This window comes from Sorex fumeus, unplaced genomic scaffold (genome assembly GCF_029834395.1).
Source record: "Sorex fumeus unplaced genomic scaffold, SorFum_2.1 ptg000008l, whole genome shotgun sequence".
NCBI lineage: Eukaryota > Metazoa > Chordata > Mammalia > Eulipotyphla > Soricidae > Sorex > Sorex fumeus.
In genome coordinates, this window is record NW_026606065.1 from 8897254 (window position 1) to 8910831 (window position 13578).

General features: G+C 38.0%; 1 protein-coding gene across 2 annotated transcripts in view; it reads right to left on the minus strand.

The window, feature by feature from the left end:
• The window catches only part of MYO6 (myosin VI), a 147199-nt gene that overhangs the window by 20320 nt on the left and 113301 nt on the right, over positions 1-13578 (minus strand). For both annotated transcript variants that reach the window (XM_056108666.1, XM_056108660.1), the window contains exons 21-28: positions 11472-11602; positions 11299-11376; positions 8885-9014; positions 7705-7795; positions 6227-6377; positions 4694-4902; positions 3817-3895; positions 2388-2548 (exon numbers count right to left, since the gene is read on the minus strand). In XM_056108666.1, coding sequence (XP_055964641.1) covers positions 2388-2548; positions 3817-3895; positions 4694-4902; positions 6227-6377; positions 7705-7795; positions 8885-9014; positions 11299-11376; positions 11472-11602 — 1030 coding nt within the window. The remainder of the gene's footprint in view (positions 1-2387; positions 2549-3816; positions 3896-4693; positions 4903-6226; positions 6378-7704; positions 7796-8884; positions 9015-11298; positions 11377-11471; positions 11603-13578) is intronic.

Consider the following 13578-nt stretch of genomic DNA (forward strand, 5'->3'; position numbering starts at 1 on the left):
TAAGATAAAAAAAATCAAACACAAAATACTTATAAAAAGAATCAACCAGTAGGAAGTGCTACTGCTTATTGAGCAGTAAAGTAGGTTTGGGAAAAAGGAGCCCACGAGGACCTCGGAAAGTACTGGGCAAAGTTTCTGAGCGCGTAAAGAGCCTTTCAGAGGTGGAAACATCTGCGTAGGGCTGATCCCACAGGAGAACTAAAATTAATTCCATCCAATCATAAATGCTTGAGTATCTACTCCATCTACTGAATTATAAATGCTTGAGTACCTATCCCATCTTTTGAGCCATAACTGATATGTCTGTCTATCTCCTAATTACTTTGTAATAATCCCATTAACCTACTTCATTCTGCTTAACTTAAATCACAGGTAACATCTCACACGTGGGAAGAAGTACCCCTTTCAGAAGACAGGAAAGTCTAGATCAGTATCATACACAAATCACATGGGAAAATAGCGGCTATAACTTCAAGCTTGGCCAAGAAAGACGCCATTAAAGTGTCTCTTAGATGAACTTAACCCATAATAGTTTTGGCGACTGTAGTACTTCCGCAGAGATATTAGGTTCTCTGGGTCTTTTAAGAGCTTTGCTTAGCCACTAGTCAGTGTCACGCAGAGCCCACCAGGTTGGAAGGAACAGAAGGCAGCAAGCCGTCTGTCTACCTACAGCTAACAAGCAATAGTTGACGATAATGTTTTAATTGTACTTAAATGTAGAGAACCCAAATATTAGACTCGATCTAAAGAGCTTAACAATTTTTATACGCAACTCTGCTTTAAGGACCTCTTCAGCCTAGTTAGATGGGACATAGTATTATATACAACCCAGACCCTAGTGCTTGCCAATACAATTACTAGAAATGTACAAGAACTTACCACTCCTTATCTTTGTTTTCAACTAAACAGAGTCTGTTCACCACCTCAAATCCAGATATTTTTCCTTTTGCAAGTAAATAGCTACATCTAGTGGTTGTATTTTATATTCTGTAGTAAAGGCTCTCCCATGTTTTAGAAAGCATGATTACATACACATATACACACATGTATATATGTACATACATATATGTATGTGTATATATACTACAGTTTATATGTGCATATAAACTGTACATAAACCCACCATAGAAAGGTTAATCCATAAATAAGTTTTGCTTTTTGAAACAGTCAAAATATTTCTATGCTCTAAAATTTTTTTTAAATGAATCTATTCTATTATATCCTTCCTGAAATATTTAATAAGAATATCTATATGTCTCATGTCGATAAAATATAGCACTTAGACATAATTTAGAAATATAGGGAGCTAATACATTTCAAAATGATTAACCTTTCTTCAATGAAAAGGAAATTCACTTATTCTAAAACACGAATGCAAGGGGACTGTGGGAGACAGAAAATCTCTCCTGATTTCAATAGTTAAGGCAGATGATACATATTTTAATTTATATGAGAAATAATACCAACCTTAAGCATATCAAAAATGAATTATATAACTAACTTAAATGAAAGCATCTAATAATAGGTGTTTAGGAAATAGATGGTGACCTTTCATACAAAGCTGGTAATTTCAGAGTGAAACTTGGGACTTTTTTTTTTAACAAAGTAGGATGCACATAATTGTATCTTTTTCACAGTTTTAACAGTGTTAAGAAACATTTGCTTCACTGAGGTCAGGAGTTACCCCCCGCGAGCAGCTCTCCAGCATGGCCATAACACCGGACACACAGAAACCAATCTCGTAATTATCTGGCTCTTTGCAGAAATCCAAAATCGTGGCTGTGTGACATTATATGATTCCCATAACCAGCTATAGAAAACAAAATATTTCACAATGCCTTTTCAGCAATTCTGATTGTTGGGGGGGAAATTCTGAACAACAATGGTGCATCTTTTGTTGAAATAATGAATGTAATCAATGTAGAGAAGAGTTAAGTAGAAATCATCTGCCTCACAGGCATTGGGAGGGGTGGGAGGGGGTGTATTGGGGTTCTTGGTGGTGAAGAATGAGTACTGGTGAAGGGAAAGGGGTTTGATCATTGAATGACCGACACTTACACCTGAAAGCTTAGTAACTTTTCCCACAGTGATTCAATAAATAAATATAAAAATAAAAAAAAAATTAAGGTGGAGTTCATGCCCAATTCAATCAGCTCATGAGTGGCTGAATAAATAGCAGTACTCCTACAAAAAAAAAAGTAACATTTGCTTCATTCACTTAAATATAAAAGCGGATCTAAATACATTTTTCTTGGATCTAAATAATTTTTAATGGCTGTAAACAAAACACGACAGGACCTAAGGAATAGGATTTGTTTCTCTGCTCGCGTTCACGCAGAAACAAGACACAGGCAGGATAAAGAGCCCAATACCCCATGGGGCCATACCTCCGCAGAGCAGGGTCTGCCTGGGTCTCCTCGGTGATGAGCTCGGCCTCACTCTGAGCGATGCGCAGGGCCAACTCCCGATCACGCCGCTCCTGCTCCAAGACCGCTTGCTGCTGGGACTCCTCCTCCCGCTGACGGGCCAGCTGTGCCTCCACTTCCACCTGCACACAGAGGCCCAGGGAGCCATTAACCCAGGGCTCTCCCACTCACGGACTTCCTCATTACCTCCTGTTATCACTGTGAACTGTCCCGCACAATTCTTGCACGGAGGAACGTATAACTGCAGAAACTGCGATCTCTCTACTCTCTGTTCTCTTTCATTAATGTTAATGCTTCCTCTCTTTCCAAGACACAGTCAAGGAATGAGAACTTCATCTTTCTATCCTGAGCGGACCCTAAACACCATGCAAGTAGCATCATAAACACCAACTCCTGGATGGCAAACAGGCAGAATGATTTTCATCTGAGTCTCGAAGTACTAGCAAAGTCATTGAATAGCAATTAAATTATGACGGCACTCATTTGTGGACTCTAAAATAATATGAGACTGACACCCAAGGACAGTAGACACAAGGGCCAGGAATACTGGTCCATGGTTGGAAGCCTGCCTCATGAGCTGGGGGAGAAGGCAGCTGGAATAGAGAAGGGATAGCTAAGTCATTGATGGTTGGAGAGACCATTTGGGATGGGAGATGTGTGCTGAAAGTAGATAAAGGACCAAACGTCCTTTCAGTATCTAAGTTGCAAACCAAAATGCCTAAAAGTAGTGAGAGTATGGGGGAAATTGTCTGCCATAGAGGCAGGGGGAGGGTTGGAAAGAGAGGGAGGGTGTACTGGGGACATTGATGGTGGAGAATGCGCACTGGTGAAGGGATGGGTGTTCGATCATTGTATGACTGAAACTCAAACATGAAAGTTTTGTAACTATATCTCACGATGATTCGATTTAAAAAATAGCAATTAAATTAAATAGTATTTTAAAACGTTACAATTATGTTTTAATGGACACTGACCTGACTGATCCCCGGGTGCACTAAAAACACCACCAAGAAAACTAGTATTTACTCAACTGGGTACTGTTTTAGATACTTTAAAGAGTGTTCACTCATTTAATGTTCACAGTTATCATTTACCCCTATGCTACAGAAAAAAAATTGAGGTCCGCAGTCACTTGTTATGCCTTTTACAACGTTCCAAGTTTTGTGAGCAACAGATTTGAGCTCACTTCACTAATGCCAAATACCGTTTCCATAACTTCTTTAGAAACCGCCTTTCTTCACTAAAGGCATAAGGAGCAAATCACAAGACATGAACCTCCCTGAATTTCTTTGCTGGTTTAACTTTACAAATTACATTTTTATAGAAAGCCTGTCTATTATCTAAAGTCTATCATCATAGAAAGTCTACTTATTGCCCAATAAGTACATACTTGAATACGTTTTTCATCATCTTCTCTTTTCTTTCTCTCTTCTTCTTCTTGTTTTCTCTTTGCTTCCATTTCAAGTTTCCTAAATGCCCCCCCCAAAAAAGAAAACTTTAAAAAATGTAATAATAAGCACAGATTTGCCTTGTTTTCATATGAAAATTAACCATTAACAAACAAGTCTACAGAATGGGGAATCAATTATCCTGCTGGCTATGTATATTATCAACTTTCAAAAAAAATTCTTAACTCTAATGCAAGTATTTCTGAAATAAAATAAGGTTCTGATTACATGTGCTTCCCTCTACGACTTCAATTATATAACTCCTTCAATTATACACTTCCTTCTAAGTTATAACAGCAATATTCTAAATGCTACCAGTTTTAAAACTGCAAAAAAAAGTATAAATTTTTTTTCTAATTTACAAAATACTATCTAAGTCATACTTTTAAAAAGAAGTTTAAAAATTTGTTTGTTTGTTTGTTTTTGGTTTTTGGTATTTTTTTTTCTTTTTTGGGTCACACCCAGTGATGCACAGGGCTTACTTCTGGTTTATGCACTCAGGAATTACTCCTGGCCGTGCTCGGGGGACCATATGAGATGCTGGGAATCGAACCCGGGTCGACCGCGTGCAAGGCAAACTCCTTACCCGCTGTGCTATCACTCCAGCCCAGAAGTTTAAAAATTCTTAGGTGTAAAATTCTGGTCAAAATTCAAATTATAATTAAAAGCATTTCACATCATTATTACAAATGTGTTTTTCTGTTTTCAAAAATTCTAAAAATGTTTTTTCAAATTATAGTGAAGCTTTCAAAATAAAAATACTCTCCAACTACTGTAATCACCAAGAATTCAATATGACTCATAATATTAAGGACTCACATCCGCCTTTCCTCTTCTTCCTTTCTTCTGCGTTTTTCGTCTTCCTCACGTCTTTTCCTTTCTTTTTCCATTTCTTCTTGAATGCGCCTCAGTCTTTCTGCTTCCTCTTCCTGCTGTTTTTTTTTCTGCAATGCGCTGAGGAGGTCCTCGGAGCTTTTAACTAGCGCATCGTATTCTTTTTGTATTTGCTCCCTTGTCATCATCGTAGACTTTAAAAACCAAAATAACACACATGGACTTTAAAAAGTTATCTCTTTAGTTTAACTAGGTCAAAATACTGAAAAAACTAAATGGCTCAATTTAAATGACCAATAAGGTAAATTTGTTTATGTACTTTCCCCACAATTTAAAAAACCAACATGGGGACCTCAGCAAAGATTAGGAAACAATGGCAAAGAACAAATAACAACTGGTTCGGTATTTTACCATACTATTTGTATAATTAATATTCAAATTCTTTTTTTTGTTTTTTGCTTTTTGGATCACACCCAGTGATGCACAGGAGTTACTCCTGGCTCATGCACTCAGGAGTTCCTCCTGGCAGTGCTCAGGGGACCATATGGGATGCTGGGAATCGAACTTGGGTCGATTGCGTGCAAGGCAAACACCCTACCCATGGTGCTATCTCTCCAGCCCTGTTCATATTCTTAAAAAATTACTTCTACATACAATCATTTGACTCTATGTCCTAAAAATCAAGTAACCAAATATCAAAAGTGTGCACTGGAAGCAATTAAACATAACCGCAATTAATTTTTTTAAATAGATGGGGGAGACTCCCAAGTGACCTCAGGAGGACCTGAGCCCCTCGACCAACTGGCCAGCACTTCAATTCGACGGCCCATAGACACCAAGTGCCTGGGTCAGGGATCACTAGTGGTGGTGTTCTGTGGACCACACAGTGTCCTAGGAACAGAACTCAAGGGAAGCGCCCTCCTGCTGTACGATCACTCTAAACCCACAAAAAAAGGCACCCTATCTCTCCACCCCTACAGAATTATTTTTTAAAAAATAATTAGCTAATATGTTCAGTGTTTTCCACATTTTAACAACAATGTTCAAATAGATCTATGGAATATTTAAATGATTACTCAACAAAAACAGTTGGGTGGTTTTCCTAAGTCTTCAAAAATGAGGCTGAGAGTCTGGATCTAGCCTAGCAATAGAACATTTGCCTTGCTTGTGTAGGACCCCCCAGGCTGTTGTTCATCGATTTGCTCCAGCGGGCACCAGTAATGTCTCCATTGTGAGTCTTGAGTCTTGTTATTACTGTTTCTGGCATATCGAATTCGCCACGGGGAGCTTGCCAGGCTCTGCCGTGGGGGCAGGATACTCTCGGTAACTTGCCAGGTGCTCCAAGAAGGACGGAGGAACTGAACACGGATCAGCCCCATGCAAGGCCAACACCCTACCTGCTGTGCTATCGCTCCAGCCCATGTAAAACCGTAAGGACATTTTATAATTTGAATGCTAGTAACAAAAGATAATCCATTACAAACAGAAGTCAAAGTTGTCTGAGTTAAAATCACATACCTTAATTTTGGCCATTAGAGCATCAATAGAAACTTCAAGGTTCTTGACCTGTTTATTCACTTCCGGTTTTCCATCTTTCAGTGCATTTACTACTGCATTAAACTTATCCAGTCGTTTTTTCAGGGTGCCCACCTTAACCAGGCCATCAATGCTGTCAAGATAATGTTTTGTCAGAGCTTTAAATTTCACTATTTTAACACCAGCCGTGTTAAATTTTTAATTTTAATAAACTGCTAAACATATTGTGAAAAGAAGATTCCAACCTGTGTCTTATTATTTAATATTCTCTTTTAATCCCTTGTTAAGGGTAAAAGAGAATTGATATTGGTATAAAAGAATGAATGCCTACTAACAAAATTTAAATCTCTTGGCACTGAAAAGAAATAGGAATTTAAATTATAAAACTTAAATGACCTTAGCTTATTAAGACGTATCAGTAAGTTCAATAGTTCTTCAAACTTCCAAGTTTAAAATATCTAAATTAACAATTAAAGGCTCAAGTAAGAAATAAAAACTAACCTTAAAGTGTGGAAATATATAAAGATAATCTTAAAAGCTATATGTGGTCAAAACATAATGTTTTTATAAAGTCAATATGACATTTATCAAGAAATTTAAATTAAAATAGTAAGAACAGAAGCGCTTTTTTTAGCCATTTATTTCAACCTTTTGTAGAGTTTATAATTTTTAAGTGGTAGGGCGTTTGCCTTGCACGCAGCCAACATAGCCGACCCGAGTTCGATTCCTCCGCCCCTCTCGGAGAGCCCGGCAAGCTACCGAGAGTATCTCGCCCGCACGGCAGGGCCTGGCAAGCTCCCCGTGATGTATTTGATATGCCAGACACAGTAACAACAAAGTCTCCAACGGAGATGTTACTGGGTCCGCTCGAGCAAATCGATGATCAACGGGAGGGCCTTTACTTTACTTTACTTTATCCTTTCAGAGAATTGAGGCAAGTAACTAATCAAGTAATTAATTTTAAAGAGAGAGAATAAATAATCAAGCATAGCTTTTTAAAAATTAACATGGATGGGGGCTGGAGTGATAGTACAGCGGGAAGGGCAACTGCCTTGCACAAGGCCGACCAGGTTGGATTCCAAGCATCCTATATGGTCCCTTGAGCACCACCAGGAATAATTCCTGAGTGCAGAGCCAGGAGTAACCCCTGTGCATCACCAGATGTAACCCAAAAAGGAAAAAAAAATCAACATGAATGAAAGAACATTCTGGGGACAGAGCAGCAATATAGCAGGTAAGGCCTTAGCCTTGTACACATCCCAGGTGGCACCGCCAAGAACCCCCAGAAATAATTTCTGAGGGCAGGAGCAGGAGTAACCTGAGCATTGCCAGAGGTAGCTCCCCCAAAAACCCTCCCCCTGAAAAAAGAGAAAGAACATTCTAGATACATCCAAGAAGCTCTTATTTTGACTTTATAGACATTTCTATCAGAGAGTTCTTTAAAACATTATTCAGCTTACCGAGGTTTGTGTCTCCTTTTGCAAAGCCACATTCTAATAGTTTTTTGCATTTTAATGCAGGCTTCAGCTCGGTATTTTATTTTGTTTTTCACTACATGTAAGAGGAAAATATGACTGTTTGAAAATCACACATACATTTTCATTAAAAAATAACTATTTCCAAAAGCAATTCTCAAGAAACATGAAATCTTGATAAGCAGATTATGCCAGAGTTCAAGCTCAGGATATTTAATATTTTCTTTAATTTTGTAATATTGCTTACATAACTGTCTAAGTCATTACTGGTTTACAAAATGTTAACAAGTATATCTTGAAAAAAGTAGTCCACCTGCCAAATGAGGTCAGGAAAGATCATATGCGCTAACTCCTTTCAGAGAATCACTATAAACATACTGAGAGGCCTCTGAGAATCCCAGAGGAAACAAATCTACTGAACTTCAGCTGCCCATGATAACCATACTGATATAACCTTAAAACATTTCTTCCAGAGGTCTCCTATCAATACCACTGTACTCACACTGCCCATAAATGGATGGCGTGGTGTAGATAATTTCAATGGAATGTGTTTTATATCATAACACAATGTATAAAACTGAAAGCACAGGACTGTACAGACAAGTCTATCTACGCTTCACTTGAAAAAGTAATACGGAAAGAAGTTGGTTGCCTTTTGTTTATGTAATTCCTAAAAAAATCAGTATTCATGATTACGTAACCAAAATTATTCTTTAAAACTGTCTAACAAATGCCACGATGATGATCTTTGATGATGTCTGATGAAAAAAGAGAAATTCTGGCTTAATATTGATTTTGGAGGATGGCATGTTTGTGTGTGTGTGTGTGTGTGTCTGTGAGTGTGCACACATACAGTGTGCATATGTGTGACAGGGAGAGAGAAAAGAACCACGCAGTGAGTCTCGATTCTTATGAAAAGATAATATCAATTCCATATGATTCTACGACACACTTGGATTAAAAGATAAATATCGCACACTCAAAAAACATTTAGGAAAGTTCATAAATCACACACTAAATAAACGTGACGTGCTGCTGGAGGAAACAAGTGTAAACAAATAGCACAGTTATCCGATGCTCACTCCTGAGACACGTTTATAACATGCGACAAGCCAACCAACTTCTCCACCAGCACTGAGAGATCTTGGTCTAAACAAACACCTACATTTGATGACTGAGAGTGAACACCACTGAACTTTCTTCCAGCGACTGCAGATAAGCCAGTGGTTGACTCTTTTAACCAACTGTGCCAAGTGGTCGGGGTCAGACTTCATAATCTGATCAAATTCTGCAAACTAGGAAATAAAAAAATCAGTATCAAAAAGATAACGATGAAGTAGAATGGAGAGGTTGCAACACACACACACACACACACACACACACACACACACACACACGAAGAGTTCATCCACCCTCAGGATGTTGTGCCGGTGATGTCTAATTCTCTGTGTGCTTCCAGCTTCCCACCTGGTTGCAGGGAGTCACCAGCTGGACGAGGCCTAACCACCTGGGCTCAGCTGGGTCCCACCCCATTCCTGCAGTAGGGAGTGCCCTGGACTTAGATCTCTTCCTCCAATCTCCGACTTCCTCCTGGAGCTGGGAGGACTCAGAGATCAACACTGCCCACACATACTTTTTCACTGCAAAGCCCTGTGGAGAGATTACTGCAGCGGTCCTGGCCTCTCTGATTTGCCTTCTGTGCAAGGCCCTACAGAGACTTTTTCCTGTAAGACTGTTTTAGGTTGTTGTTGTTGTTGGCAGATTCATCGTGATTTCTATCCTTTACCAAATACCCTATAACAGTATACTGCTAATGTCACCAACATAGCCACATTTGTTTATAATAAAAGTGCACTTAGAGGGTCCAAGAGAAAAACATCTTTGAAAAACTGACTTGCACTTCGTTTGTTTTTCCTCCTGGGTGTTAAAACCAACCCTTCGTTTTTTTTTTTTTCCTGTAACAATAAAATGGTACTTTAATCTATTGGCATTTTTCCAACCTATAAGTTTTGTAATTTTAGCACCCCAAAATTCAATATTAAATACCTGCCCCGTGAACTGCAGGAATGTACAGTAATTTCATGGCATTCTAAATAAATCATTTATGTTGTGTGTGTGGCAGTCTTTTAAAAACGAATTCAGATTCATACTTGACTAAAGAAAATTGCTTTTCTCCCTTCGGGTGAGTTCAAAAGCAGGATAAATTTAGCCTCTTTATTGTGCTTTTTTATTTCTTATTTTTCTAAGGTTACTCTGATAAAAGGAGCCAACGTACTGGAACCCGGTCCTGATCTTTTTAGGGCTTTTATTCCTCTTTGACTCTTTCTCCAAGGAGCCATTTATACTATTATTCACCTGTATGTCTGTCTCTTCCCTCACGGAGTTACCTGCAACATTTACAAGACCACTATCCACTTCACACAGTTCTTAGTTTTCTTTTTACTTCTTCGTGGGTATTTTGTACAGCCTTTTCATTGCTAGTCTCTATTACTTCTTTAGAAACTACAGAGCAGGTTGATTGCAAACTAGTGTAGCATACGTAATTTTCCAAGCATGCAGAATACTCCCGAGGCATCAGAGTCTAAACAAAATACTTCAGATTCTTATGCCATACCCCCATTTACCCTCCAGGGTTTCTGCTGGTTTAGGACTGAGGCACTGAAATGCCAGGGTACTAAACAGCCCTTGTGGATGAAAGACAATTTTATTGGTTTGCATCCAATAAGCATTGGTCCTGGTTAAGGACAAATAAATAAATAAAATAAAAAAGAATCTCCTAACAGGATTGAAATAGTGACAATATTACTAACATGATAAATAATATTTATTTATTCACTGTACACATCACTTACAAAAAAAAAATCTGTAGGGACCAGAGCAATAGTACAGAAGGTGGGCATTTGCCTTGCATGATGCTAACCCAAGTTACTTCCCTAGCATCCCATATGGTCCCCTGAGCACCACTAGACGTAGTACGCTAGGAGCACAGAGCCAGTAGTAACTTCTGAGCATTGGCAGGTATGACTCAAAAACAAACAAAAAAATCAGTAACATCAACTTATAATTGAGCACAAAAATCTAAAAATATGAAAACTAAAATTCTGAGTTAGCCTACAAAAATTATTTCATGTACAAAGGTAATTATACATTCATTGTAGGGTTTGTTATACACTCCAGACCAATTTTCTATACCTTATACATCTATCATATTCTAACAGAATGTATTCTCTCAGAGAAAACTCAAAAGTAGTGTGAAATTTATTATAAACTGAGTTCTTGTTTTATAAGTGCCTTTAACTTATTTAAAACAGAAGTATTTCCTACTTAACCTTATTTAAACTAAAAATCCACTAAAACAATAACATTCCTATTCCAATTCTTCCCTACTGAAAAGAAATTTTAAAAACTATTTCATGTTGTTAACTGCTTACGAATGGAAAACCGTGTGCCCCTCACACTCACATATATGCATATTATGCTCATATAATTCAAGAATAACATCCTAAAAGTTTAAAAATATTCACTTGCCTCCACTAGCCATATTCATCCTGTTAAAATTTAAGATAAATATATAATTACCTTGCCAGGTCTAAAAAATACTTTTGTTAACCCAAACTTGTAGTCAACTTCATTTAAGCCCAAAGCTTTAAAAAGAGCCTGAAAAATAAAAAAATATTCAAAGGTTAAATGTCAATTAATAAGAACACAGTTCATAGAAAAGAAATTTCAATTTAAGTGGCATTCGTACATACCTTACAAAATAATCTTGGATCCAGTCTTGAAAGTTTATCGGGCATATATTTTTTATACATGTTGTAAAGTTCGTGAAAGGAAGCTCGTGATGGGAAACCACCCTGCATCAAATCCAAAACGGACACCATCCCTGGATTCAGAAAGAAAAGAAAGTTACTGCCAGTCACTGTAAAGAAAAATTTTAAAAAACTGTAGATGCTCAGTTTTACAACTTAATGTTCAGAATGGGTAAGACAAAAAATCAGCAGCAAATATGACAAATAAATTATCTTTTTTATAAACTCAGAATATGCCATTTACTCACCATAACTACTATAGCTAACGTTCACTTAAAATCAGCTTAATTAACCATTTCTAGAAAAAAGCTATTAAGTTTCCAGAAAGTCTCCATCTAATTTATATCATTATTTTCTGCTAGAAACCCAAGTCACAGTCACAGTACATAAAACAAAACCCCAACGCATGCCACTTTCCAAGTACTGAATTTAATTTCAGGCAAAAATGCCTAACAGTTTCTCAATGAAGTAATCTCCTGTATTCCTGAGTTCTCACTAATCCAGGCAACTGATAAATAAGAGAACTCACTTTCATTATCCTCCTTTACTTAACTCTCAATGAAACTAGACCGAGGTAGATAGTTAAAGGATTGCTAGCTATTTTCAGTACATCTTGAGAAAGTCTTTAATTTGAGCACTAAGGTGAGTTTTCATGTTCAGAAAAGTGCAAAACTGTTAGGGAAAGTCTGAACAATTACAGAAGTGATGTCTAGAACTGCTGTTTACAGAAAGACCTGGATTTCAGTCTCTGGGCCTAATCAAATCAATGAAAAATAAAACAAAAACTAATGTTAGGACGGTCTGATATCTGCATCTGAACCACAGAGCCATCAATACTGCAAAAGTGGGTCTGAAACTACAATAACCAAACTTCAATGGGCCTGTTAAGGGCCAGAATAATAGCAGAGAGGGTAGGTTAGGAGTAATTCCCAAATGCAGAGTTAGGAGTAACCCCTGAGCACTGCTGGGTATGACTGACCCAAAAAGAAAAAGAAAATAGTAGAGAGGATAGGTCTTTTGACTTGCATGCAGCTGCCCCTGGTGTGGTCCCCAGAACTGCACATGGTTCCCAGAGTCCTGCCAATACTGATCCCTGAGGATAGAGCCAGGGGTAAGTCCTGAGCACAGTCAGGTGTGATTCAAAACAAAACAAAGAGGCACTTTTTCTTGGTTTTTTTTTTTCAACACAGTCCTGACTGTGCTCAGGACTTACTCCTGAATTTTGGGGTGGGAGGGAACACAGGGTAGAAGGAAACTGACATGGGTGTGATTGGTGGGATTGGTGTTGGAACGTTTTATAATTAAAACTCTATTGTGTTAAACTGTACTCCAAAGCAGTAGTAATTAAAACAGCATGGTACTGGGCTAGAAACAGACCCACAAACCAATGGAACAGAGTTGAATACTCTGTCACAGACCCCCAAATATATGACCACTTAATCTTTGACAAATGAGCAAGAAATGTGAAGTGGAACAAAGAAAGCCTCTTCAACACGTGGTGCTGGGAAAACTAGGTAGCTACCTGCAAAAAAATGAACTCTGACCCCTGTCTAAAGCCAGGCACAAAAGTCAGATCAAAGTGGTTTAAAGACCTCAATATCAGACATGAATCTATAAGGTACATAGAGGAAAATGTAGGCAGAACTCTCCACGACACTGAAGCTAAAAGCATCTTTAAGGATGAAACAGCACTGACCATGCAAGTGGAAGCAAACATAAACAAATGGGACTATATCAAACTAAAAAGCTTCTACACTTCAAAAGAAACAGTGACCAAAATACAGAAAGAGCCCACAGAATGGGAAAGAATATTTATCCAATACCCATCTGATAAGGGCTTAATATCCAGGATATTGAAAACATTAGTAGAACTGTACAAGAAAAAAACCTCCAACCCCATCAAAAAATGGGGAGAAGAAATGAACAGAAGTTTCCTCCAAAAAGATAATACAAAAGGCCAAAAGGCACGTGAAAAAATGCTCCACTTCGCTAATCATCAGGGAGATGCAAATCAAAACAACAATGAGATATCATCTCACACCACAGAGAC